The sequence below is a fragment of the Cladophialophora yegresii genome (assembly GCF_000585515.1).
Source record: "Cladophialophora yegresii CBS 114405 chromosome Unknown aczIN-supercont1.4, whole genome shotgun sequence".
Classification (NCBI taxonomy): domain Eukaryota; kingdom Fungi; phylum Ascomycota; class Eurotiomycetes; order Chaetothyriales; family Herpotrichiellaceae; genus Cladophialophora; species Cladophialophora yegresii.
In genome coordinates this window covers 3,283,895-3,309,547 of record NW_006913048.1, presented here as the reverse complement: position 1 = coordinate 3,309,547, position 25,653 = coordinate 3,283,895, and the positions used below count along the sequence as shown (strand labels likewise).

General features: G+C 53.9%; 12 protein-coding genes across 12 annotated transcripts; 4 read left to right on the top strand and 8 right to left on the bottom strand.

The window, feature by feature from the left end:
• Positions 1–1,407: 1,407 nt before the first annotated feature.
• Positions 1,408–3,101, bottom strand: A1O7_06545 (uncharacterized protein; the record flags this gene model as incomplete). The annotated part of the gene is made up of 3 exons (XM_007760547.1): positions 1,408–1,991; positions 2,037–2,196; positions 2,244–3,101. The coding sequence occupies 3 exons, from the start codon at positions 3,099–3,101 to the stop codon at positions 1,408–1,410; spliced, it is 1,602 nt and encodes a 533-aa protein (XP_007758737.1).
• An 858-nt stretch (positions 3,102–3,959) lies between these two features.
• On the top strand, positions 3,960–4,792 carry A1O7_06544 (uncharacterized protein; the record flags this gene model as incomplete). The annotated part of the gene is made up of 2 exons (XM_007760546.1): positions 3,960–3,980; positions 4,064–4,792. The coding sequence occupies 2 exons, from the start codon at positions 3,960–3,962 to the stop codon at positions 4,790–4,792; spliced, it is 750 nt and encodes a 249-aa protein (XP_007758736.1).
• A 1,016-nt stretch (positions 4,793–5,808) lies between these two features.
• Positions 5,809–7,408, bottom strand: A1O7_06543 (uncharacterized protein; the record flags this gene model as incomplete). Its single annotated transcript, XM_007760545.1, has 2 exons — positions 5,809–7,188; positions 7,238–7,408. 2 exons carry the CDS (start codon positions 7,406–7,408, stop codon positions 5,809–5,811), a joined length of 1,551 nt encoding a protein of 516 aa, XP_007758735.1.
• A 1,169-nt stretch (positions 7,409–8,577) lies between these two features.
• On the bottom strand, positions 8,578–9,452 carry A1O7_06542 (uncharacterized protein; the record flags this gene model as incomplete). Its single annotated transcript, XM_007760544.1, has 2 exons — positions 8,578–9,079; positions 9,133–9,452. 2 exons carry the CDS (start codon positions 9,450–9,452, stop codon positions 8,578–8,580), a joined length of 822 nt encoding a protein of 273 aa, XP_007758734.1.
• A 1,054-nt stretch (positions 9,453–10,506) lies between these two features.
• On the bottom strand, positions 10,507–10,860 carry A1O7_06541 (uncharacterized protein; the record flags this gene model as incomplete). Its single annotated transcript, XM_007760543.1, has 2 exons — positions 10,507–10,572; positions 10,678–10,860. The coding sequence occupies 2 exons, from the start codon at positions 10,858–10,860 to the stop codon at positions 10,507–10,509; spliced, it is 249 nt and encodes an 82-aa protein (XP_007758733.1).
• A 1,942-nt stretch (positions 10,861–12,802) lies between these two features.
• On the top strand, positions 12,803–14,122 carry A1O7_06540 (uncharacterized protein; the record flags this gene model as incomplete). The annotated part of the gene is made up of 1 exon (XM_007760542.1): positions 12,803–14,122. One exon carries the CDS (start codon positions 12,803–12,805, stop codon positions 14,120–14,122), a length of 1,320 nt encoding a protein of 439 aa, XP_007758732.1.
• A 380-nt stretch (positions 14,123–14,502) lies between these two features.
• On the bottom strand, positions 14,503–15,976 carry A1O7_06539 (uncharacterized protein; the record flags this gene model as incomplete). The annotated part of the gene is made up of 3 exons (XM_007760541.1): positions 14,503–14,993; positions 15,067–15,241; positions 15,299–15,976. 3 exons carry the CDS (start codon positions 15,974–15,976, stop codon positions 14,503–14,505), a joined length of 1,344 nt encoding a protein of 447 aa, XP_007758731.1.
• A 905-nt stretch (positions 15,977–16,881) lies between these two features.
• Positions 16,882–17,624, top strand: A1O7_06538 (ubiquitin-conjugating enzyme E2; the record flags this gene model as incomplete). Its single annotated transcript, XM_007760540.1, has 5 exons — positions 16,882–16,954; positions 17,060–17,139; positions 17,216–17,341; positions 17,427–17,506; positions 17,564–17,624. 5 exons carry the CDS (start codon positions 16,882–16,884, stop codon positions 17,622–17,624), a joined length of 420 nt encoding a protein of 139 aa, XP_007758730.1.
• Positions 17,625–17,881: 257 nt separating this feature from the next.
• On the bottom strand, positions 17,882–19,057 carry A1O7_06537 (uncharacterized protein; the record flags this gene model as incomplete). Its single annotated transcript, XM_007760539.1, has 1 exon — positions 17,882–19,057. The coding sequence occupies one exon, from the start codon at positions 19,055–19,057 to the stop codon at positions 17,882–17,884; it is 1,176 nt and encodes a 391-aa protein (XP_007758729.1).
• A 428-nt stretch (positions 19,058–19,485) lies between these two features.
• On the bottom strand, positions 19,486–21,291 carry A1O7_06536 (ferredoxin hydrogenase; the record flags this gene model as incomplete). Its single annotated transcript, XM_007760538.1, has 1 exon — positions 19,486–21,291. One exon carries the CDS (start codon positions 21,289–21,291, stop codon positions 19,486–19,488), a length of 1,806 nt encoding a protein of 601 aa, XP_007758728.1.
• A 443-nt stretch (positions 21,292–21,734) lies between these two features.
• A1O7_06535 (uncharacterized protein) lies at positions 21,735–23,501 on the top strand (the record flags this gene model as incomplete). Its single annotated transcript, XM_007760537.1, has 2 exons — positions 21,735–22,733; positions 22,854–23,501. 2 exons carry the CDS (start codon positions 21,735–21,737, stop codon positions 23,499–23,501), a joined length of 1,647 nt encoding a protein of 548 aa, XP_007758727.1.
• A 993-nt stretch (positions 23,502–24,494) lies between these two features.
• A1O7_06534 (uncharacterized protein) lies at positions 24,495–25,088 on the bottom strand (the record flags this gene model as incomplete). Its single annotated transcript, XM_007760536.1, has 1 exon — positions 24,495–25,088. The coding sequence occupies one exon, from the start codon at positions 25,086–25,088 to the stop codon at positions 24,495–24,497; it is 594 nt and encodes a 197-aa protein (XP_007758726.1).
• Positions 25,089–25,653: the final 565 nt, after the last annotated feature.

The window sequence follows — 25,653 nt, the reverse complement described above, 5'->3', positions numbered from 1 at the left end:
TTGATCGATTGATTGACTGAGACCTTTCCGCGCGCGCTGAATTGGGAGTTTGCAGCTTCTTCTCTGCCATGCTAACGCTCATTGTAGGTCCTTATTTTGGCTTAGGGGAGACGCAGACGTAGGAGGTAATTCCATGGGCGGATGACAAGTCGTGAAGGACCAAGCTTGTCGTGGGATTGACCACCTTGGGGAGGACTCGCAGGTCGACTTCCATGCGCGTGGTCCATCTGTTACTGCAAGGGGTTCCTCCTGTTTTCTGCCACTTAGGACACGTTCGGCCGGAATTTCCATGCTCGTCAGCTATCTGTTTTCAACTCTTCACGTAGCACCGGTGATGGAAGAAGGTAGTGAGTGATACGCTATACGCTGCTCGTTCTTGGTTCAAGGTCTGGAGAAGATTTCGAACAGAGACACGGCGGTGGGAGAGGATAGTGAGTGATGCGCTGCTCGTTCTTCGTTCCATGATTGGAAGAATGTTCACAATGCCGACGTGTGATGCCTCTGCAGTAGCTTCCTTGTTCCATTGGGGGAGATTACCGTGGACGTCCTTTGGGTCGTGGTCAGATCGAGGCCGCTAGGTCTATCGAATTCCTCGATCTGACGGTGTTTGTGTAAGGAGGATGTGCTGAAGTATAAGCAGTGTTCCTCGGGTCTTCTCTGGTCATGGCGTGGGCTTCTTGTTGCTCAAGTGCTTGCTCGCGTTGGCTCTGGTAAGCAGGGTGACTTGGTAGTCGAACTTGGATTCGGACCTTTTGCTTTCCAGTATTGATGCGCAAGGGAGCGGCAATCGTACATGATATCGAGGTCGTTAGATTTCATAACATGTTGGAATGGTTGGCCTGCATACTCTTGGAAGGCTGTCGTTGTAGAATTGCTGTGATGCCTTTGAGCAGGATAGGGGTTAGGAACAACATATGAGGTAGCTCGACGATCAAGCCTGTCAGCCTGAAAAGTGGTCAAGCTCGTGAGGATGCATGCTCAATGTTCAGACGCGCGGTACAGGCTATTCGATGTTACGGGGCCGATACCTGTCGACGGGTCTTCCGTCATCGGAGAGCCCGATGGGTATGCCCATTACGAGTTGTTGTGCTGCGGAAAGATGTCAATGGTTCAGGAAACTCATCGTTTGCGACCGTTAGCAAATGGTTATCACTGTATATCAACCATCGATATGCAAGGACATAACCATGTGAAATCGGGAACAACGGAATAATAAGAACCAGCAAGCAAAAACAAGTCGATCGAGAAATGGTTGGCAGATCATCTGCAACTCTGTTTCTGTCCGCGAGACATGTCGTGTCTATATGGAAAGTCGTCTATCATCTCGTATCTACCGGTCTAGCACTGCTGGTGCTCGCCTTCATCTGGGAAAACCTGTTTTAGCGACATACGGCAAAGGTCACACGCTCACTTACTTCTGATAATCTTCTTCAAAGCGAGTATCAAGCTGACAGCCATGACAGCGAAACCAAATACAATGCATGCAACAGCAGGGATGGTCCTCCAGCTTCTGGTGCTTAGCTTGATATAACACAGTGGCGGTAAGATGTATGCCAGGGCACAAGCGCTCGTCGCTCCAATGAGTTCAAAGACAGCGCCGAGGTCGCATGTGATCAAGCTGATGGCCATAGCGGTGACCACCAGGGCACTGCTGAAGATTAAATGGCGGTTCGGCTGATAAGGCTCTTCGGGGAACCAGTAGTTGTTCATGACCTCTCGACAGACGAAGCATTCGAGGGGGAGAGTTGTGAGCATGTTGAGTCCAAAGCACAGCCGAGCTATCTGAACTATTACGTGTCCTTGAGAGGGGAAGTTGTTCAGGACGTTGCCTTTGGTTTTGTTGCCGAACGTAAGGAAACCTGCCAGTGCCATGATCAGACAGGCTATCATGGAGATAAAGGTGCTGTAGTGCGTCACTGTCGCGAACCGGTCTATGGTTGGCGTCTTGAGCGAGCCGTAGATTAGTAGCGAGTTGTGATGGCAAACAAAAGCTGGATATGTTAGCTCGGATCATTCCAACCCAACAGATGCCCTACCAAATGAGATGACTCCGACTGCCTGAAAGAAGCCGTCGTTGACGAAAAGAAGTCCCTTTAAGTTCCCGCGTAGTTCTGGATCGACACTGGCTCCTTGGGTGACGACGGTCACAATGATGACCAACATGCTGATCAACGCCAGTGTAGATGCTTTTGCCAGCTGCCAGGGTCAGTAGTGATCCCAGGAGCAACGAAAGCGTATCCTACCTTTGCAATATCCCTGTATAAACTCAATGGCCAGCTGATACCAAGGACGAAAAGTACAATGATAGCTCTCCGTTCGGTCAGAAGCCACAGGAAAGGCACCTCTCTCAACCCTGGAATCAACGCCTCCATGACATGGGGAATCGTATCCCCCACAATGATGCAAAAAGCAATCATACCGCCGAAAGCAAAGGCCCATTGCGCGATTGAAATGGCCACAAGGCCACTAGACCCAAAGCAATGCTGCATTGTCGCCTGGAACGAGTCTGCGCCTGACAGTTTGCTGTTGATCACGATCAAACGAATGGTCCAGTCCACCGTCACCGTCAAAGCAACCAGCAGGATGATGCCCATTGTCATCCCGGCCTGTCGGAAGGCATATGGTTGACCAATAATCCCGGCCCCAATGATTGAGTTTGCCATGTTCATAAACGCACTCGACATCCCACTCTTGGGCCTCGCATCAGGCAGGTAGTCCTCCGGCTGGAAGGATTCGGACAGGAAGGGAGATTGAGACGGTGGAGTGATATCGGTCAGCAGCGGAGCGTGCTGGCTTGGGGAGTTGAGACAGTCCTCCTCGTCTACCCATTCTTCTGATTGCGGACTGCTCGCCACGTCTTCAAGGTCGAATCGCACCCTGTTGTTGGTTCGAGGAGTACCGGGCGGACGAGGATGGGAAAGCGACGACTGTCTCAGGGAGGGTGGGCGGCTTCCATGACTGACTGACTCCGGGGGTGAGTCTCGGTCTCGAGTCAAGGCAGGGCTGTCGTCCGCCGATGCCAGCAGGTGCCGGTAACTCTCGATCTTGCCATTAGGGACTTTTCCGATGAAGCCATTGCTATCTTCATCATCTGTTGGCATGTCGCAGGAATTGCATCTCGCCTGTCAGCAGTGATTGAGGGAGAGATGTTCACAATTTGCGAGATGGTGCTCGAACGAACGTACGTAAGCGTGAGAAGTTGGTGAAGTGGAGGATATCGGCTACGTTTTCGCAAATAACCAGGCTCGCCAGGAACCGACTCCGTGAGCTACAGTAGACGGCCGAACCGCAAGCTTCAGCCTCGCTGCCTTCCCTCTTCTCACTTGGAGCTTGGTTTTGCGTCACAGCTTAAGGGAGAGAGATCACTACACCGATGTCATGTAACTTCGGCGCTGACGGCAATTGAGATCAGGCGAACGCTACAGCCCAACCACACAGGTGGCAGCAGCGCTGATCACTCTTGATTCTTCACGAGTGCTGATTCCTGGAGGCCTTCCATCAAGTTATGGAGCTCGGGCGGGCAGCCGGCTTCTTGAATTGATCTAATTCCTTCTCTTCTTGCAGCACTGCAGCTTCACATTCCTCAGTCCTTTGTACTTCCAGCAATGCGTGTCAGCACCGAGAAGGTTTGTTCATAACTTTATGCGGCAGCGACTGACCCCACATAACCGCCGAGCCCCTCCCTCCTGTTGCATGAGGCCATCCGGAACGACTGTACTCATTAACCGTCTGCGGTCTTCGAAATTGGCAGGATCGGGCCATGGTCGCTCGATAATCATCGTAAGCTAGTCGATGATAGGGAAAAAGAACGATGGACAGAGTAGGATTCACCGAGAGTCGACTGTTTCAGGGGTGGCCTGAAGCAGAGTAAGCAAGGCCATCCAGTTCCTTTAAAGCTGTCAGAGCCGCGTCTTCGTGTTCTTACACAGTACATCCGACTAAAATTCCAGATATCTCCAATGGCGGACCTGAAGGACAAGGTAAGAAACGAAGAAGAACAGGCTCTTAGCGACCTTGTTCTCAAAAAGCTTCTCCACTCTCCGTTACTGTACTGACATACCAGGTCGTGCTCGTGACCGGCACTTCAAACGGCATCGGCGCTGCAACTGCACAACTATTCCTCTCCCATGGAGCCAAAGTCGCGGCTTTGGACATCGTGGACGCCTCCGACTCATCAAGCTCAAGCTCCGACCTTCTCAACATCAAATGCGACGTCTCTTCCGAAGAATCCGTCACCGCCGCCATCAAACAAGTCTTGGATAAATGGGCTACTATCGACATCGTCTGCAACGTCGCCGGTGTTATGGATCAGTTCGAACGCACGGGAGACGTCTCAAACGAGATGTGGAACCGCGTCCTGAATATCAACCTCCATGGCCCGTTCAACGTCATGCGCGCCGCCATCAAGTATTTCCTCACCAAGGAGGCCGAGCAGAAAGGCCGGATCGTCAACGTCGGCTCGCTCGCATCCGTCAAAGGCGGCACCGCAGGGGTGGCGTACACGACGTCCAAGCACGCGTTGCTCGGCCTCTCCCGCAGCACGGCATGGATGTACGCCAAAGAGGGGATTCAAACGAACGTCCTGTTGCCCGGTGGTGTTGCGACGGAGATCTTGAAGAATAGCAGGGCTGTTCCGGACAAGGTAGGTCTGGACACGGTGATGCCGACCATGGCGACACAGTGCGGGAACTGTGACCCCATTGACGCGGCGAACGCGATCGTGTTCTTGGCAACTGCCGTGGGGTTGAACGGGTCGGAATTGCGCATCGACAAGGGCTGGTCAGTGGCTTAAGGCAGACGAGTCGCAGGAGAGCCGAACCAGGAAGTCTACGGTGCCTGGATGTAGCCAATGGCCAGGGTGAGTATGCAGATATGAACGAGCACAAGTCGGTCAAGCGAAAGATGCAAAGCGGCGGAGAGGATGTGGTGTGGGAGTTGGGAGACCTGCAACAGGACAAAAACCCATGAAGAGGACGGTGGTGTTTCGCTTTGCGCAAACTGCAATAGGCCAGAACTGCGACCGGCGAGTGTTTGGGTTATTGCACTCTGTGAGAAGTGTACTCCATCAAATGCATAGCACTTTGAGAGAAGTGTACCGTAGATACTCCGTCCAATATATAGCGCTCTGTGAGAAATGTACTCCCTCAAATGTATAGCACTTTATAACAAGTGTACTCCATTGATTATATCGCACTCTGCGAGAAATGTGTTCCGTCAAGTATATAGCACTCTGCAAGAAGCGTACTGTCTCTATGGCATAGCACTCTGTAAGAAGTGTGTTCCATTAAACGCATAGCACTCTGTGAGAAATGTGCCCCGTCAAATGCATGGCACTCTTTAAAGACTGCGACATCGAACCCGCCACTTCCGGGTTTTGGAACGTACACGTACTATAGCACTTTCATTCGGGTGTGTCCGGCATCGCACTCTACCGAGACCGTGATGCCTCTTGCAGCATGTTCGTCACAGGCCAAGTGGCAGGTATGGCATATACAACTGCTACGCCACGCTCCGCAGGAACGAGACCTTGACGTGAATGAAATGGCAGAGTCCAACAACACCTCTCAGATGGAACTTGCTTCTTATTCCACGCCCACCACTGACCGGTGGGAAATATATTTGATATCTTTGGTTCGGACTGGTGCCCATGTGCCATCACGGCTCTATGACTAAACAATTACTGATCGACGCTAGGGAATCCCCGCTATGAGTGACATGCCAGCTTGTCGTGGTCTGTATCCAAGACCAGACGGTACCTATCCGGATCGTCCTTGCTGGCCCGACGACCACCCACGGATAATTGCAGAATTACAAAATCAAGCCGGCCACAAATGCCAGGGCCATCATGGGTATCAGTGAGCTGGACCTTGATCTTGACTTTGATTTGGTCGCGCTGGAAGAGGACGAGCCCGATGACGATCCCGTGTCGCCCGCCTGGCTGAAGGGGTCGCTGTCGCTGCCGCCGTCGCTGTCCCCAGTACTCGTCGCTGCCGCGCCGCTGGCGGAACCGGTTGCTGTCGAGCTGCTTCCTTTTGTCGTCGATGTAGCAATCGTGGTTCCCCTAGAGGCCGAGCTTGACGTCGGGGAAGGTCTACTTGAAACCGTCGAGTTCGAGCCTGACGATGAAGGAGCGCCGGAGGCTGATGACGACGTTGCGCTGCTGCCGTTGCCGCCCTTCGTTCCGAACCCGATTTGAGCTTGATCAAAGTCGAGAACGGTGTACACGTTCTTCAGGAACACATCACCAAGAATCCAATCGTCTGGGCCGAAAGGCTGGTGTCCGATGATGTTGCTCTGGCAGCCGGAGCCGCTCTGCTTGCCGACATAGTCCTTTGGTGATACGGAATACTTGACGCCTGATATGGTGAAGTACACATTCGCAGAGGAGGAACAGGGGACCACATATCGCTCGCCGTTGTGAGAACTGCCCGGGATGAGTTCGTGCAGGGCGTCAGCGTCGGCCGGAGGCATCAGAATGTATGAAGTGCCCGTGTCGATGATGGCGGTCTTGCCCTGAAACCCCACTGCTTTGCCATCGACGCCTGCGTCGTCTGCTGAAATCTGCCAGCTATCGCTGTTGATGGTCTTGGCGTACGACAATTTGCCTGCGAACTTGGACGAGTCGACACCACCGAAGGTGATTTGTCCGTCTTTCGCGCCGTCGGAGCTCCGCTGCAGGTGGATGCCCAGAATGTTCTCGGCTAGATGGCCCTGGTTACTCAGCACTTGCATGATGGTTGGCGAGTCTAGCGCACTCGACGTGGCGCGTCCGATGCCCAGTATGCCATCCATGGGATAGTTGTTGAAATCGTCCGAAGCGGTTGAAGCGAGTCCAAAGTCCATGCTGACTGTGTAGTTGGCCAGCTGCACGGTGTCCGTGGCCACCACGCCGTCAACTTCTCCAGTACCATAAGTCATAGACCATGTTTGCGTGGTTGTTTTCAGGGTGCTCGAGTCTTCACTGCCGAAGGTGTTGTGGGTCTGACAAGCGTAGGATCCGCAATCCGAACCCATGACCCAGGTGTTGGCCGAGCCACTGTCGATCAGCATGTACATCTCTTGACCCTTGGAGCCGAATTTCATGGTCGAGAAGTAGGTGTAGTCGTTGCCGTCTTGGTTGATGGCCATCGCATTCGGCATGTTAGCTGCTGTTGAGGTTACCACGGGGAATATATTGTTTCTCCTGGACTGACTTGGTTAGCATTCGGTGGCATTGGAGCTGTTGGATTTGACCTACTATTTTCTTGATGTCAAGAATCACAACTCCGGAGTCATCTTTCGTTTGAGGCTCCTGGTCCATAGGTATGAACCTCTTGCTATTGTCGTTTCCGCCATCGCCAGAGTGATAAGGATAGAATGCTGAAACGTAGCTCGACAAGAGAGGTACTGATAGCCACCGTCGATGCATGGCTGTGATATTAAGATGTGGATAAGATCACCACATTTGCAATTGCTGTTTTGAGGCGATAGTTTGAAAGGAGCCCGTCCTTGTTATAACATCGCAAGGTTCTTTTTTCGATTTTGGTATCCAGCCAAATGAGTTGAATCAATGAACGACAATAGTGGCACAGAGGCAGTAGCTTGTGATCGATACAGAACTCGAGAAATTCTCAATCAAGAGATCCCGAAACAACACTCTGCAAAACGAGGTACAGGAGTATAACAATGATGATAGAGAGCGATGCAACAATAATCAGTGAATTTGAAGAAACACAAGATGAAGTCCTAGAAGCGGCTGTATATGCGGGCGCCATCGCATAGCTTGTAGATCTCGGCGGCGGCGTCGACATGCCAAGTTCGGACGGGTCGGCCATCCAGGAGAAGCATGCGAATCGGGCAAGGTACGGCAGGGATTCGCCATTCGCGTACCTGACGATCTCTCTGCGTGCTCACTCAATTGGCCCTTGGAATGTGCCCCGAACTGGTGGCAACGACTGGCGTCAGCCCGAGGCCCGGGCGTCGAAGACCAACCCCCTGTGGCTGGCTTAGCGGGTGCTTGGATGAGCTAGTCACCCACATTTTGCGGCTAGACATCAATAATGAACGCCCCAGACGAACCCGTCGTGTAAGCCAGAGTTCGGATCGAGCCCAGAGTCCTGCTGCTGATGCTGGCGAGGTCTTGTCGAACACATCAATTACCTGAGTCAAGACCTCTGTCTGATACAGTCAAGCGGCGCGAGGTGTGAATCTCAAAGTGTCCCAGAGCGCAGGGCGCAGGGGCAACCGGCTGGAATGGTCATAGTGGAGGTTTGCGGAGTCTAAGCGGGCTGGTGGAGGCGGATCAGAAACACTCGTCCGAAAATCGCAAGCAAGGCCTCCACAAACTGACATCTCAGCCCTCGACAGCCGACAGAAAAGAAAGGCATTCATGGATGAAACAGTTCGTTCTCCCTTCAAGAAATGCGCTGTGCACTGTATTATAAGGAATACCCGGTCTCATCCCCTCAACCGACGTTATATAACGTGGTATAGGTCATAAAAGAAAACACGGCTCGCTAGTTCGTGCTACTGCAACGCTGTCATGACGGTGCGACAATGATTTCATTGCTTTGCCACCCCTTGCGCCATCTGCAAGGCTCATGCACTGGCTCCCTTTCTCTTCTCGCCGAAGACATCGTCAAGAAAGCCACTCCAGATCTTGCGGATCGTCTGCTCGTCTTTGTCCTTGACCTGGTCGAGGAATTGTCTGGCGCTCTTGCCCACAGTTTCCGTCAACGCGGTGAGCATCTCGACTGACAGCTCAGTAGGGTGTCCGTCGTGCACGTCACTCAGAGGACTTGCCACGCTGCCTTCCGAATCCCCATTGTGGAAGATCTGCGGCTTCAAGATTGTCTCATGGCCCGGCGTATCTTGGTAACCGCCTGCGGCTGAATCCAGCTCTGGGTATTTCTCCAGGACAGCTTCGGCATGGTCGGATTGAATATTAGGGAGGATGGGAACGCGAATGGCAGCGGGTGCAGGACCCCATGACTCCTCAAAGAGCTTGGGAAGGTATGCAAAGTCGATAGTGGAAGTGTCGCCCACCGCTTTCAGGACACGGGAGGTATTGAAGTGCCTCTGCGGCGCTGTTTCAGACGGACTGCAAACAGGTCAGTTCGTAGAGATTGATAGAGGTTGGATGCTGTTACTCACCCTGAGACCGGCTTTCTGGTCTGTTCGACTGCAATCCTCTTCATGGCAATGGAGAAGGCTCTTGCTTGCAGGCTATCATGACCAGCCAAGCGGTCGATGAGCTCGTGCTTGGTACCCGATGCCGAAAGCGTCCGCTTCTGACACTCATGACGGAGGTCTTGTAGGTTCCATGGCATATAGGTCGTCTTGTGATTGGGATCGATAGGCCTCGGGGATTCATGAACGCCAGTAATGTGCAAGTTCCGTTTGGCCGAAGCCGATCCAGGAGTGCGCTGAAGGTTGCGCAGTGCCTTGAAAGAAGAGGCTCGAGGTGCTGCCATGGTAATTTGATTGATATGATATGCTGGTACAATTGATAACTGAAGGGCAGAAGATAGACGGCGGTCAGTGGATGGTGTGGAAGATGTCGTGGTCGATGTAGTCCTGTGGAGGGTTCATATGCAATTCCGAAGTATGGGGAAGCCGGGGCTCAGCTGTGAGACGTAGATGAAATGGCGGTGACCCTGATACAGTTTGTGATGCAGGGTGGTCGTCGGTGTGCGAGGGGAGACCAAATATGTAACAGAGGCGGGAGGGAGATGTACCTCAGAGCCGGGACACCCTGCTCCCCTTATGAAGACAGCTCTATCTCATTCATCAGTCGGCGTTCAATGCAGCTGGCCAGCTCGGGCCCACCCTGACTAGCTGCTCAATGGCTACGATTTGGGCAATGTGGCTCGGACCTTAAGCGTTGAGCAGCAATTTGCGGAGTCCGAAGATGCACCCGGTCGGCTCGAGACGCCCTTCAGGCACAAAGCGGGGTCTCAACAATCGACTAACACTTCCCACCACGGTAAAGTACCTCGTGTCAGTATGCCAACTTGCCGTCTCGTGACTTTTGTGCAAGGGCGGTGTGCAACTACATAGCAAGGAAAGGTAAGCGGAAGACGGATCAAACTGGTGAATCTGCATAGCTGCGGGCTGCGGCGAGTTGCTGGTGGTCTCTACACTGGCCACACGATGTCTGGATGTGCGGTAGAACGAATAGCCTGGCCGCGGTCGACCTGGATCTCGTACTGTGTACCTCGTAGACTTGATGGTCATAACCAGCGTTGAGCATACGTACAGAGTACTGTGTCTCGTACGTCGTATCTCGTTTTCCCAATACTAACCAAATCCCCGTCATCATAATCAATAATGAGGCTGAGGAGTTGCTAAATTTGGTCGGGGAACCTCGGATCGTGAGCGGATATTCGAGTCCGCATGAGCTAGGAAGTGGACACTGCTTTCCAATCCCCTGTGCGCTATTGACCCTTCTTCAGCCGTAAGCTCTCATTGATGTAAAGTTAATCGACCTTGTTGTCGAGCTCAGTCTTTGACAACCTTGGGTGATGGCTATCTTGACCAGCCTCCGATCTGCTCGGACTTCATCTCGATTATATCGTCATTCTCCATCCCCAGCTGTTGGTATTCTGTTAGAATTCATCGTGGTGTTGGAGCGTTGGGGCTCACTGAGTCTGGTGTCTCTACTCCCTTGAATCTCTCTCCTTCGAAAAGAAACCTTACCGTTTCTGGATCCTTGCCTTGATGTACGCAGAACTTATTCACAACCTTTCCCAGCTTGGTGCTTCCCTTGACCTTGAAGACAAGCTCGTTGCTGCCATCTGTGACTTTGATTTCGAGCTGCCGGATATTCTCAGCAGGAGGTGGTATACGCTCCCCTTCTGGATTGGCTGCTGGTGTATCCATTGTAACGCATGTAACGGTTTGATCCTACAGCTAAAGATCAGAAAGAAGGCATGAGTCTGGGTATGTGGAAGTGAAAGCTGACCTTTACACAATCGAGGCGCTGTTTGTGGCAGTCAATGGCGAGATTGATAGCTCAGGAAGGTTGAGGACATGAATACATCTGGCTGCGAGGCAGGGTGTGGGATAGACAGTCTGAAGAGAAAATTGATGTCAGGTGCCATCACCCGAGCGCAAGTTGACACGGTCAGGGTCCTGCGCGGAGTCGCCATACACAAATGTCGAACGAGGAGGAAGCCTCCAGGAAGCTCGGCATCATAATGGCAACGGTCAAGTTGGTGAACTTTTGTCCTGTCTCTGTCGATTCCCAGCAACAGCTCAAATTGTGCTGCAAATGCGAAGAGTCCATTGAACGACAGAAGATGAAAACAGAGCCAAGGAAGACAACATGAAAAGAAGGCCCAGGAAAGATGTCTTTATGCCTCTAGTGTCCACTCATGTCCACCAGACCATCGACCTCACCGTTGCCTTTTCCTTCCTGTCCCCCTCGTTCCAACCTCTGACTTCCCCTTGTCTACTTGCTTAGTCTCCAACTGGTTGACATGATTCAGATGAATTGATTGCGGCCGATCCCAACAGTTTCCAACAGGGGTGCTTCTGCACGTGGGAAAACATCGCGGCATTTTTCGCTGACCACGTCGTCCATTCGCACATCGACAACAGTATCACGTCTACTGCCCCTCCTTTCCCCTTGTCAAGGGTTCCGGACACAGAGGGAACTGTGCGACTTTTTGCCAAGCAGTATTTGCTGTTTGCTGCCTCAAATTCATCTTCGACTGCTGATCCAGCTCTCGTCTTTCCTCCTTCTCTACCCTCTCGCACCCCTCATATCCTCGTCTTCTGTCCTTGACCTCTTCGTTATTGGATACTTTATCCATACTCCCTCAATCTCTCCTTTTCAAGACCCGGGTGCCTCACTGAAGGTTAGTCCCGGATATCAGCTGGTAGGCCCTGTCCCGTCAAGATTCGCAGCACGTTCCGTTCGTTGATTCTCTCGAACAGCCTTAGTCACTACCCTCCTCCATTTATTCTTCTGCAGTGTCTCAGGTGTGGCTGAAGACATCAACAAAAATACAATGGTGCCGAATCCACGTCGCCACGTTAGGGCGAGTGAGGAAGAGCCCGCCGATATCCAGTCTTCTGACCCTAATGCGGAGGGTGAAAGCGAAATGATGCTGCTCCAGCGCGTAAGTATCTGTCTTCAAGCTGTTCTCGATTTGGATACTGATCTTCGCCTTCAGGCCGAATTAGGCGAATTCCGTGCTCACGACATCAAGTACGGCATCGACGAGGCCAGTCGCCGACATGCTCGAAATTTCCCTTCTTCGCGGCAGTGTGATAGACAGGGGACCAAAGAGGCAGAGGTTGCAAGCCTGAACCAGTCGAAAATGGATAGTTGGAATAGTGCGTTGTCGGTATCAATGTAATGGTTCAATACTAATCTATGTTTAGGTTTCCACACCACCGTTGACGCGTCCGACATGGCCACCAATGAAGCTCGTAATCTGCATGGTCACCGTGCCAGGACCAGAGATCAGCTGCAGGAAGAAGCAGTCCGACTTGGACTTAAGTCAGTTGGTGACCTCAGTCTCGAACACATAGATGACCGTCCTGGTGGGGGTCGACACGCCGGCAACAAGCACTCTATTAGTCGTTTCAATCCTCCCCAAGCGTATGTCTGTCCCAAAGTCCGTTCCGAGCTCATACTGATTGGCATGGTAGACTCTTGCCCCGTCCTACTCCCAGAACGCAGGCTTCAAATCCTCCTGCCTCGCGTAAGCCAGAGCATGGTCGACCATGGCCACCAGCAGCGCCCGTTAGCACGCCCAGTCTAGCACCTGACACGCAACTCAATGCCTTGGCTGCCAAGACAGCTATAAAGAGGATGCCTGGTATCGCCGGAGGTGGCCAAAGCGCTGCAAAGGCTGCGCCAATGAAGCCACCTTCTGCACCTGTTCGACAGGCTCAGTCATTCATCCTTTCTGACCCCTCGGCCTTTATGTCGGCAGTGAAAGGTCCATCCAAGAAAGCAGACCAGTCAAACAACAACGTGCCGGTTCCGCATGTCAATGTTGGCCATGACACTCCCACACCACCACCAGCCGCGGCTGCTCAAGAGAACGTACATCCAAAATTATCCGATCCCTCCATTCGATGCGTCCCTGTCGAGGAGTTTTCTTTCCCTGCCAATGCTGCTTTGGCGCCTGGCGATGTGGCGACCCATACTGATGGCGATCCTAGCCCCATGACGATGTCTGATTTCTCGGCCTCGACAGACATGCATGAGCAAGCACCAGTCCAGACCGAATCCCATGGCAGAGACCTGATCGGCCTTGGTATCGGCAACGTGGAGTTGCAAGCAGCGGCCACACTCCTAGACGTGCACCAATCTTCGAACGCTACTGCACAGGTGGCTGGCCTGTCACCCACGGGAAGCATCATGGATTCGCCAATTCCTGACGATGTCAGGAGTGATGTTTTGCCTGCTCAACCAGGTAACATCATCGAATTCGCTGGACGGAAGTACGTTTCTCTGGACGAGCTGTTGGCACTCCGCGAAGCCATTGAGAGGCATCTCAGTACCACCGTGACAACCGAAGTCCTCGCCGCTCGGTCTGTTGAGAAACCGACTGAGCCTGTCGACGCGCCAGTTGCACAGCCCAATGCGGCGTCCTCGACAACTTCTTCCTCAACCGCCACGAAGGTCATTCCAGCACGTCATGTCAATCCTTTTTTGCCGCGTGAAGTAGTGAGCCACGATCGCGCGAACACCACTTTGACCACTGCTCTTCCGGCTGATATTAAGAAAGAAATTGCAGTTACAAAGCCTACGACTGCCCCAACCACTACTGGCACCAAGCCATTCACATCGAAGACCACGATCAGCTCGAAGTGGGGAGCCGAACCATCAGATCAGCCAGTTCGTTTCAATGCCTTTGCCTCCAACACTACCGTCAAGTCCAAGTGGGGTGACGACCCGGCCCCTCAACCAGCTCCTGTTCCTATCATGCCTGTCCGTACTCGATCCCCCATCATCGGCGACCGCAAAGTCTATGGAGCCAATGGCCCCGAGTACGGCCCTCCCCCACCGCAGGCGGCGCAGCCGCGCAAGTTTCATGAGCCCGGTCCAGGCTTTTATGCGCTGGTGCAGAGTTACGCGAACATGAACCTTGGCAATGGTACGAGCGAGCCTGACAAACGTTGAGGCTTGGAAGTGGAGAAGCATGCATATCCTCGGTATGAAGTGGCATGGCATATTGGTGGGCGACCGTAGCACGGCATGATACGAAAGGCTCGAGTGTTGGCTTCAGCACGACTCCGGATGGAGGATGCCATGAGGAAAGACTCCTTGTCATGGGACGATGCCATGCACCCCAAAAGTGCGCAAGTTGAGTCTGTCGATTCAGCCCAGAACCGCCGCACATAGCAGTTGAAGAATCAAAATCGGCGTGAAGAACACGTCAGTCCATAATTTCCCTGCAAGAGCTTGCTTCATCACTACTCCCATGAGCAGGTCCAACACTGACATACTGAATATTGAGCCCATTCCTTTCTCCCTCGCGTTCGCTTTGTACCGTCTGATATCTAAAACCGCGTTGAAAAGACCCACCAAATCACCAGCATGAGCGCCGACAGCGCCGGAACAACATCCAGCAGGTGGCCGATCCCAAACCTGTCCGCCAGCAGACCAATAGCCAGGGGTGCAAGTGCGCCGCCAACCTGTCCCATCGCCGCGGCCGCGGCAACAGCACCGACGTGTCCCTTGGTCGGCAGTTTCGTCGCCAAAAGTAAGATGCCGGAGGGAAACAATGGACCACAGAAGAACCCATTCAAGCCGAGCAAGACCAGCGAGAAGGCCGGGGTGCTGATCTGTCGGAACAGGATTTGTAGAGTCGTCGAACAGACGATATATGTGGAAATAGAGATGCGGAGGCCGAAGAGTTGCGTCACGAAGCCGAGAAAAAGTCTACCGACAGCCATGCCGGCCCAGAAGGAGGAAGAGGAGAGGGAAGCTTTTAAGGGGTCGGCGTGCCGGACGCGGCGCAAGAAGAGGACGATCCAGTCGGAGAATGATGCTTTGTGATGTATTTTTTAGCATGGGGTCCGAAGAGTGACAATGCTGCGACCTGGTTCGAACATCGGACTTACATTCAATGCCTACGTAGACGAAGAAGAACAGACCGCACATCCAGGTGGCGGTGATTCGGAAGGGGTTTGACACCCGAATGTCGCGCGATTCGCTTGAGGTGCTACGATACTTCGCGGCAGTGTCGTGCCGGAATGCTAAGCCTTCTGCCATGAGTTCTAGGCTTAGAAGGGCGGCCTTTGATGGGGAATTCAGAATTCAGATGCGTGGAGGGGCGATGGTTCGGTGACTTACGGCAAAACAGTAGAATCCATGCCACTCGAACCCTTCGTTCAAGACAGCCAACGCAGCGATGGGACCGACAACACAACCGGCGGAGAACGCGCCATGCATCATACCCTGACAAATGCTGGCATAAGGCAGGCTGCTCGCCCAAGCACACCAGCCAGCGTCAGCAAGACCTGTCCCGAGGCCAAACAAAGAGTAAGTCGCTAGCGCCACATTGAAGGACGGTCCTGTGGAGAGCAGAGCAGCAGCGGAGAGACGGAAGAGAGGCGCCAACAGTGCGATCCCTCTTCGACCAAGACGGAGGTGAAGATGCTGTATGATTGCCGTGGCGCAGAGGTAGCCACCCATATGCGCCACGAAGAGTGACGCCGTAGACCCGTCGCTAAGGTGATAGAACCGCTCGATACTGGGAATCAAAGCCCCCACTGCGGTTTGACAGACGCCCATGATGAAGAAATCGAGTATCACGCTGAGAAGCTTGAAGGTCTCCTCATGCTGCCAGTGTGGAACGGGTTGCTGTTCTGAAAGCTCCTCATCGGGAATGGGAACGTTGCATTCTTCCTGGTCATGCGAGTCATGCGATGGAATCTCTTCCTCGTCGGACGGTTGTAAGAGGCGTTCTCGCTCTCGGGCTAGGAGTTGTTCCCCATCGACTGAGCCGGTTGCTGCCTGTCCAGGTGCCATAAGAGCAGGACAGATGGATATGGCGACGGTTCGCAGCGGCAGGGTTTATCGGCAAAGGGGCAACCCGCCCATGGTAAAAGAAGTCTATAAGGTCACTTGCTCAGTGGGCTAGAACGGACAGAAGCACAGCCAGCGTGGCAGTGGTAGGTATTCGCTGTGTTCGAGTTTGTTCGGAAAGGTCCCGTTACGTGTCGAAGTCATGGATCCTCATAATATGGTAGACACGAATCTAGGCATTCAGGTGCTGATAATAGCCAAGGAGGAGTTGCACATACAGTAGAGTCTACTCTGAGCTCACCCCTGCTCACGGTCGCGTGGCCTAATTAGGGTGATGCCGCCTGAAGCGCGGGTTCAGCGGCGGATCATCTACCGAATCCTATGAAACGCGGTAGAGATTAAGAGCAAGTCCCAAAGTAGTCCAGATCCCGGGCTACTCGAATCGGCCTCTAGCTCACCGTGACGTCTCGCTTAGATCTGAGGATATTCTACAGCCTGGATACTCAGATCCGGAATAGCACTTATGCGAAAATACCCCCGAGCCTCAGCGGAATGTCCTGAATATCTCTCTCCACGATGAAGAGTGAGTAAAGAGTGAGTAAAGTAAGTAATTGAGTGCGAACGTGAGAGGTGAGTGGATACTAAATGGGTCGACATGCTGGATCTCACTGTGGCTGTGACAAGCCACCCCACGTGCGACACGTGACTCTCCCACCTTGCACCGCCACACCGTTCGATTGCCTCGCGGCGCGTGCCTCTCATGTTCGCTGCTTGACCTTGGTAATTTCTCATAGCCTCGATTTCGAACCCCCCACACCCACCCCTCATACAGCAGAATCCTGTACTCCGTATATAGACACAACTTGCACCACCTTACCAGTTTCCACGAAGACACCGAGTCGATCGGCATGGGTGCCAAGGTACCTCGAAACTTCCGGCTGCTGGAAGAGCTGGAGAAGGGCGAGAAAGGCCTGGGTGCAGGTTAGTTCGGCCATTCATCCGTCTCGCCATGCGATGTCGTGGACGCACATGCGCGCGCTCGATTCTCCGTTGGCAACACCGAAGCTAACACTGGCGGCATTGCAGAGGCTTGCTCGTACGGCCTAGCCGATGGCGACGATCTGATGATGACGAACTGGAATGGCACCATCCTCGGACCTCCTCATGTACGTGGCTACTCGGGTGACAGGTGTACGCATCATGTCAAGAGGGATCAAGACTGATACTCAGGTGCCTTTGCAGAGCGTGCACGAGAACCGCATTTACAGCGTCAACATCCATTGCGGGGACCGGTATCCTGACCTCCCGCCCACGATCCAGTTCGTCTCGCGAGTCAATCTGCCGTGCGTGGATCAGAAGACCGGAAAGGTGAGGAGAAGACACCACTGGAGAGCAAGGAGATCTGGGAAGTCAGGGCGTGCAGCACATGCTAACGTCTGTGGCCCGGTGTCAGGTTGATCCGTCGAGGTTGCCTTGTCTGGCGAACTGGAAGCGCGACTACACAATGGAGACCATCTTGATCGAGCTGAGACGGTACGTTTGAGCAGACTTTAGTGTAGGCGCCGAGGCTAACCTACTACGTACGCGCAGATACATGGCTCTGCCGCAGCACAAGAAACTGCCACAGCCTCAGGAGGGGACTACTTTCTAAGCTCGCCGGAGCACACAAGGGTCGATCGTTGCCGCCGAAGCAAGCTTGTAAACGGTATACGGATGAATTGACGAAGGTTGACGAATGCATGCATAGCCGGCGTTGGCTTCTCATACTGATATGACACGCGGGGGTTCCAAACCGTATTTACAGGCTTGCACATCGAGTGGTAGGAGAGAGGAGATACCACCTCGCACAGCCGTTGAACTATATCCTCCAATCCCAACCATCACAGTTTTCCCATTCTGCTCTCCGTGCTAGATGAAACCCGAAGATACGCTGCTGGGCTGTAGATCCTGGTCCTCTCGTCCAGGGACTTGACCCTCAGTTCCGAAGATACTGCTCGCCTGCACCCTGGCCTTCCTTTCCATCCGTCTTGCATGCTTCCTGACCTTGCGTTCCTGTTCTTTTAATTCTCTCTCCGGGACCACAACCTCGTGCCAATACCGATTCCCTAGCAGGGCGTACTGTTTCCCACGCTCCATGACGGCCAGTTCGAGCTCGCGATCCACCTGTCGGAGATGGGTAGTCCAGGATAGTCGTGGCTTCAAACCCGAGCCTGGCTGTTGCTTTCGCGAGGCGCCAGTGGCACTGGCAGTGTCGGCAACCTCATTCTGCGGATCATAGTACCGGATCCTCGTCCCAGAGACATGAGGCTTCACGGACCCTAGCCCCTCGTCTCCTTCCATCAGAAGACCATCAGCACCAGCACCAGCACCACCATCGTCGTCATCGACAAAATTGCCTTCCTCCGCGAGGATATCGTCCCATTCGTCTTCCCACTCGGCGATCTGGATCCGCCGCCGCACATCCTTGTGCTGCTCCCACTTGCGCACCCCCCAGCGGATCTTCTCCTTCAGTATGCGATTTACCAACACGGGCGTCGGCCCAGGGTACTTCAGCAGAGGCACCCCCTGCGCGAGGATCAAGTTGGGCACCTTGCGCACCCCTGTCTTGACCTCGCTCAGCGGGCGCGGGTGCTGGAAGATCCGCGGCGCCGAGGGCGTGGAAACATGGTTGTTCTTGTCGCGCACGCGCCGCAGATTCTCCAGGTGCGCATAGCGGCCTAAAGGAGGCGGTTTCCACCGCGCGGCGAGCGTCCGGCGGTACGTGGCCGTCGATTCGGCCTGCAGGGCGACTTGCTCGAGGAGCTTGCTGAGTTGGTCGACCGCGGAGGGTGATTTCGCGGCACACCCGCGCAAAAGGTCGAGAAAGCCGTGGCCTGCTTTGAGGCCGTGGACGATACGGGGCCGAGATTGGAGCCCGCGGTCCTTGCGGAAGCGGTATCGGACAAGGGAGCGTAGGGTGTCAGCGGTGGTGGTGCTCGAGGTTGCGGTGCCGACGTGGCGGCTCTCGCGGAGGAGAGACCTGAAGAGCGCGAGGCATGCTAGTCGATGGGGCCCCGATTTGTGCGGAGCGAGGAGACGGGGCATCCGCTCATCTCTCCTTTGGTTTCCGTCGGTGGGTGTTTGGAGATCGCGAAACGTTTTGTTCCAGTAGGTAGATGCAGCCTCGTCGAGAAATTGTGAGGAAGGTTCGCCGAGGCGAGGCTGCTGATTGCCACTAGCGTCGGCTAGTCACGATCACGTCCTAACTTCATTTGGTCGTTACTGCCGGGTCGCGATCGCGGCCCTAAGGGCGACCGAAGCGGATGGTAGAATTCAGAAAAGGGTCAGTTCAGAAAGGGACGAAACAGCAGGAGCCTTCTTATAACGAGCTGAGCCCGTGATGATTGTGTATTTATCCCAAACTGCGTCTCGGAGTGATGTCACTGGGTATCAAATGCCTCTAGAAAATGTCCGTCCTGTGGTCCTGGTTGTAGGCGACTCAAGTCCCATGTTTGAATTGTGGTCTTCGACCTCTACCATCCTCCGCCACTCAACCCAGCGATACTCGCTATCCGCTCCGTGTCACTCATCTTGCTCGCTGGCTTGCTCTTACCCACATCACTCTCGACCTCGCGGAAGGTCGTGTATGCAAGACTGGATATCGGCGCACCAGTAAGATGTGACCAGTGATGGAGCAAGTCGTGGACCTCATCCGTATTGATGCCGTTGATGATTTGACCTTCCTTGTGGCCACTCACTTTGACATGACCGTTGAGACCATTCGTCATCTCCACTTCCCCTAGATCGTCGTCACAAGAGAAGTCTTCCTCCGAATCAGCGGAATAATATGCTTCGTCAACCCTTCGCAACCACTCCTTCTGAGCCTGAGGACTGACGGAATTTGCAACCACCTCGCCTCTTGTTTGCGGCAAAATCTCAACGACATCGTCAATTTTGATCTGGCCGCCTCCGTTCGTACAACCTCCGGGACAAGCCATGACTTCCACGTAGGCGTATTCGCTGGCACTGCCGGTGCCGGCAGCTTGCGTCATCCGTCTTGCCGCTCCAGGTAATTTACTCTGTCTCGCTGGCTTCAGTTTGCGAACCAGGTTCTGAATATTTCGGAAGCCGTAGTATCGTGCACATTTCATCAGTGACACGCCGGAGGAGGATAGGAGCGCATATTCAACTACATCGGCATTTCGGCCACGTTGGACGGAGATGGTCGAGCCGGAATGGTGGGACTGTTCTGTGAGGAGGATGTGATAGAGATAACCGCCTGAGGGGCCAGCGTTCACTGTTTGTTGTTCACTGCGCGGCCGTGGCTTTGGGAAGAGGAACTGCGAGACTCGAGAGTCTGGAAACGGGACACGCTCGAAGGCGGATAGCGGTCTGCGTGGGAGCTCGGATAGTTGAATGCCGCGTGCCGAGGCCAGGGAAAGGAGTTCGCGGGAAGTAATAACACAGTCGACGTCGCGTATTGGGGGGGTGGAAGTGTCAGAGGCATCTCTCCACCAACGGTCGGTAAGCTCCTCTCTGCTGGCCTCGAGTTTCTTGTCGAAGCACGGCATAACTGCCAGATGCCAAATCTGCGAAGGATGGATGCCCAGAGTGCTGCTTAACGTTGACTTGAGGAGTGTTCCCGACAGTGCCTGGGGAGATTTCAGGTTCGATAAGTGAGGGAGGATATGTGGATGTGTCTTCTCAGCGTAGCAGATCCAACCAGGACAAGCAGAAGCCAGAACCGGCCTGGGCTTGGACTTGCTGGCTATTGAATCTGCTACCTCTTCCGCTCCCAGCACCAGACACGCCTCTCTGGCCTGGTTGGTATCAACCACATAAGAGAAGGCACTGTTGTTTTGTCCACCTATCCGCAGACCTTGCGATCCACTAAGAAATTGTTCAATCATAAAACCAGCATGGCTCTCCGATATGCCGTAAGTAGCAGCCAGACTTGCCCGGACCTGCGGGCTCACGCTCGCGATGAAGAGTTTCGCATCCGCAGGCGGGGAAACATGCCCATTGACCACGCCGTTCTTCTTGTGAATCAAGTACCGTACATCCAACGAAGGATGAGTATCTAGTGTGTTCAAGACTTCGGTGTGCGACTGCAGAGAAACGAGCACCGCTTCGGCTGAAGTGACACAGCCCGAGCAGGCGAGGCAATCAGTCAAGGATATGGATGCGGGCGCAGGGTTTTGTGCCTGGACCTTGTCCTCGGTCGTGACTTCGTAGGGGTCCGAGCCGTCCTGCTTGGGGAGGGTCTCGACAGGTTTAATGCAGGCGACGCCGGGCGAGATGAAGTCGTTCAGATCGTCTGCTGAGAGAATGGCGCTCATGGTCGCTGCGTGATGTAGCCGGAGGACGAGAATTCGAGCGCCCTCGAAATTGACGAACCTTCGAATGAATTGGTGGTGGCGAGGGGCGTTTGTTTATCAACTCGCAGCGCAGGAATTATTAATGGCGAAAATGGCACGAACTCCGACCATCGGCCTCGCAAAAATCGCCTGCGGCTTGACGTATTCGCCCCTCGCCGCCATATGGTGATAGTGGAGATCACGTGGTGGTAGCGTCGCCGCATGACTAAGCATCCCTTTAGGAAGTCTCTCCGACGCAGTCTGCGTGCAGTGTGTACAACGTCCAATGTCCACCTCACACGACCCTCTGCCTGCTCCTGACCAGCGCACACGACCACGCCCGATCACCACCAGCATGCATATATCGGCTCTGTATGCCCAGTCAGCCAGAAGAGTACAAGAGAGAAGAGGTGGAATTGGAAGAAATGCCCGCCGCCCGAGACGATGATACTCCACCAGATGCGCCGCTTATTGCGGACCGCCAGCGACATGACAATGAATGTACCACCGGCTCCGGAACCCTAGAGCACTCTGGGAACACTTTCATATGGACTTTAACAGTCTCCGCCTGTATATCCGGCCTCCTTTTCGGCTATGACACCGGTGTCATCTCGAGTACACTCGTCTCCATTGGCACCGATCTATCTGGTCGGACTTTGACCACTCTCGACAAAGGGCTTATTACCTCTTGCACCAGCCTCTTCGCCCTCGTCGCAAGTCCTGTTGCTGGAGTTTTGGCAGACAAGGTGGGACGAAAGAACATTATTTTATTCGCAGATGCACTCTTCATAGCTGGCGCGCTCTGGCAAGCCTTGACGAGCTCACTATGGGGAATGATACTCGGTAGAAGCATTGTTGGACTCGCCATTGGAGGCGCCAGTCTCATTGTGCCGCTGTACATCTCTGAACTCGCACCGAGCCACCTAAGAGGGAGGCTGGTCACTGTATCTTTGCTCTTCATTACCGGCGGACAGGTCATTGCATACTTGATCGGATGGGGTTTTTCTACCATGCCAGGCGGATGGAGATGGATGGTCGGTCTCGGCTCTGCCCCTGCCCTGGCACAACTAGTCATGTTGGCCTTCATGCCGGAGACTCCGCGTTTCCTGGCGAAGATCGACAGGGAAGCGGAAGCCAGGGCTGTTCTTAGAAAGGTGTACCACGGAATGACCGGCAGGCCGGAAGACCTTGTCACCGATATTATCTTCGCCATCCGAAAAGAACTTCTTGACGAGGAGGAAGCCCATGCTCAGCTCCGCCACTCGCCAGACTCCAAAGCACCCTTCTTCATCAATCCAACCTTACAATCTTTGTTGCTCCACCCACCACACGCGAGAGCTCTGACGATCAGCTGCTCGCTACAAGCCCTTCAACAGCTCTGCGGCTTCAACAGCCTCATGTACTTTTCCGCGACTATTTTTTCGGTGAGAAGTGACCTTCACTCTATTTCGTTGCTTCACTGATGTTTGTTAAACCAATGCTTATGCATCAAACATGAGTACAATGTCACAAGATGCTAACAGGCCTCACTTTTCAACATTCAGCTTTTAGGCTTTGAATCCCCGACATTGACGTCCTTGAGCGTCGCGGGCACCAATTTCCTCTTCACGATCGGTGCATTCAATCTGATCGACCGACTTGGCCGTCGGAGGATGTTACTCCTCACAATCCCCTTCATGGCGTTGGGCCTGCTCCTCTGTGCGGTCGCATTCCTCTTTATCCGCCTCCCCGCAGATGACGACAAAGTGGACGCTCGTGCGCCCAACCGCAATCCATATGGCGATCCCATCCCACGGCTTCCTGCTATCAGCATCCTTGTTGCCATGATCATATACGTGGCAAACTATGCAATGGGTCTCGGGCCTGTTCCCTGGCAGCAATCCGAACTATTCCCGCTCAGTGTCCGCTCGCTGGGCTCATCCCTGGCCACCGCGACGAACTGGCTGTGTAATACCGTCGTGGGGCTGACGTTTCTTCCGATGATGGACTTTCTCGGACCGCAGTGGACGTTTGTCTGCTACGCCGCCGTCTGTGCCGTCGGGTGGGTGGTCGTATGGTCCATCTATCCGGAAACCATGGGGCTGGGACTCGAAGACGTAGGCGAGTTGTTAAGACACGGCTGGGGAGTCAAGGAGAGCTTGCATCGCGTGGACAGGCAAAAGGTTAGAAATAGATCTGGAGACGAGAATTGACGCAAGTCGATCGCAAACCCCGGTTTCACTTCCGGGGTGAGTGGGTCAGCATCCAGCATAGGACAGCTCAGGATAGATTCGGCATAGACAACAGTATATGCCAGGCGTTACTCACATCCTTTACACATGGAGGAGCTTCTCCTCTCCGTCTTCTAAGCCAACCCCTATTTACATCCGAAGTCCTGAGATATCGATCCTGCCTCATCCTCAGCCTCGTCTTCAGCCTTGTCGTGCAAGTAGCGTCAAGTGAATGCCCATCGACCTTCACCAAGCCATCCGGCCTACTTTCCCTCAGAGACCACAATACTCACATTCTCACCGCTGGGGATATATATCCAAGCCGCAATAAGTAACCCAACTAATGATGGCAGGAACTCGCGACTCGAATGACGATCCGATCCGATCCAATTGAACGACTCGAACGACCGACTTCTCGAACGAGCGACCCGACGGATTTTATCGACTTACTCGAATGACTTGCTGGAACGACTCGACCTTTGCCAACACTAGACTCGAACGACTGACTGGTCCGCGATTCGAACCGCCACAACCGAGAGCGCTGCGAAATGGTCAAAAATCCCATCCCGGGGTTTCTCTGCACCAGCGAGGTCCTGTTCAACACAGGCCACGCGCGGAGTTTTTGTCTTTTTTGTCGGCGTAGAGAGCAGGGGGAGGCGTCTGACCAGCCGCCAAGAGATGTGATATTCGAGGGTAGAGATGAGCGCCGGACCTTAGGTAGGGTGGCTCTACGCCCCAAAGGCGCGCAGCACTGTCATGGTTTTTTTGAGTCCGACGCTCGCAGGCAGTCGGTATGAGTTGAGATTCTGGTTGATTGTTGATAGGCCTTTACTTTGCTCTCGGGGATACCCGCACTTCGATTTCTCAGCGAGGCGATGCGTCGTGAGCATTGCATTGTACTGCGTCTCATTTGACTGTATTTTGAGGCACTCGCGCCGCACTTGGCTTTCCGCAGTGATAATAAGTGCTTGTTTCTCATCTCCTCCCCTCTCGCCACTTATCCACAGCCTCATCCCACGTCACCTCATCGACGCCCTCGCACCGGTCCTGGACGACTCCCCACGTCCGAGTCCGCACGATCTGCTCCACGGCGTTCTCGGTCCTCAGTAACCCAGCCAGCATTTCTGCCCGCGACTCCCTTGGAAAAAACCGTCCCGAATACGGATCGAGCCGCTCATTCACGATCCGTTCCGCGTCCCGTCTGTTCAAGGCTTCTCGCTCGATCAGGTCCGGATCGTTGGGATCCGGACTTGTCGCCACGCTTGTGCAGTATGAAATCACGTCAGCGCGGGCCTGCCAGCTCGGGAACAAAACAGAATGTATAAATGTCCGGCTCGTCTCCTTCGGTATAGGCGCCCGAGTTAATGATGTCGGTAGCGACGGGTTTCGTATCGACGTGGAGGACGGATCGAAGGGCGCTGTCGAGGCTGGTGTGAGTAGGGCGTTGAGGTTCGTTGATATGCTGTCGTCTATGCTGGCACGGGAGAGGCGCAGGAAGTCCCGAAGCACGCGGGTGTTGAAGCAGAATTGTGGGGTGAGATTCGTGGGTGCAGTGGTCGGTTTGGACATTATAGGAGGTCGCGCGGCAGGTACAGGAGCTCGCCTTGGTGTCGAGAGGTCTGGTTGTCTACTTCGTGGTGGAGGGTCCGTGTGGAGAGCTTGAGAAGCGGGTGGAGGCGAGTCTTGAGAATGCGAGGGAGGGGATGCTGAGGTCCAAAACCACGCCAGATTGATGACTGTGACGGACTATTGCTGGAAAATGAGAAGCAACAAAGTTTACTTTAGGGCATCAGGGTCGCTTGAGATGGTTACTATGGTCTGGCAGTACGTAGTATACAGCACCAACGGTATTGTGACGTGCAATGGATGAGGAGACGACGAGGCTGCACTTTTGACAACGACGCAACGCACATGCATTATGTCATCGATGCTCGTATTGCCGTATTTGTCTCGAACCACTCAACGCGTCACTTGATACGCGTTCTGACTCAAGAGACTTCATTCCACCAATCAATTCACCAATCATTCACCGCACAATTCGGGCACTCATTCGCCGTGTGCATCAAAAGAGTATCGCGAAGGAGTCTGCCTCCAGCCGTAGCTCACTCGAGAGAGTCTATCTGTGGAGACGTTG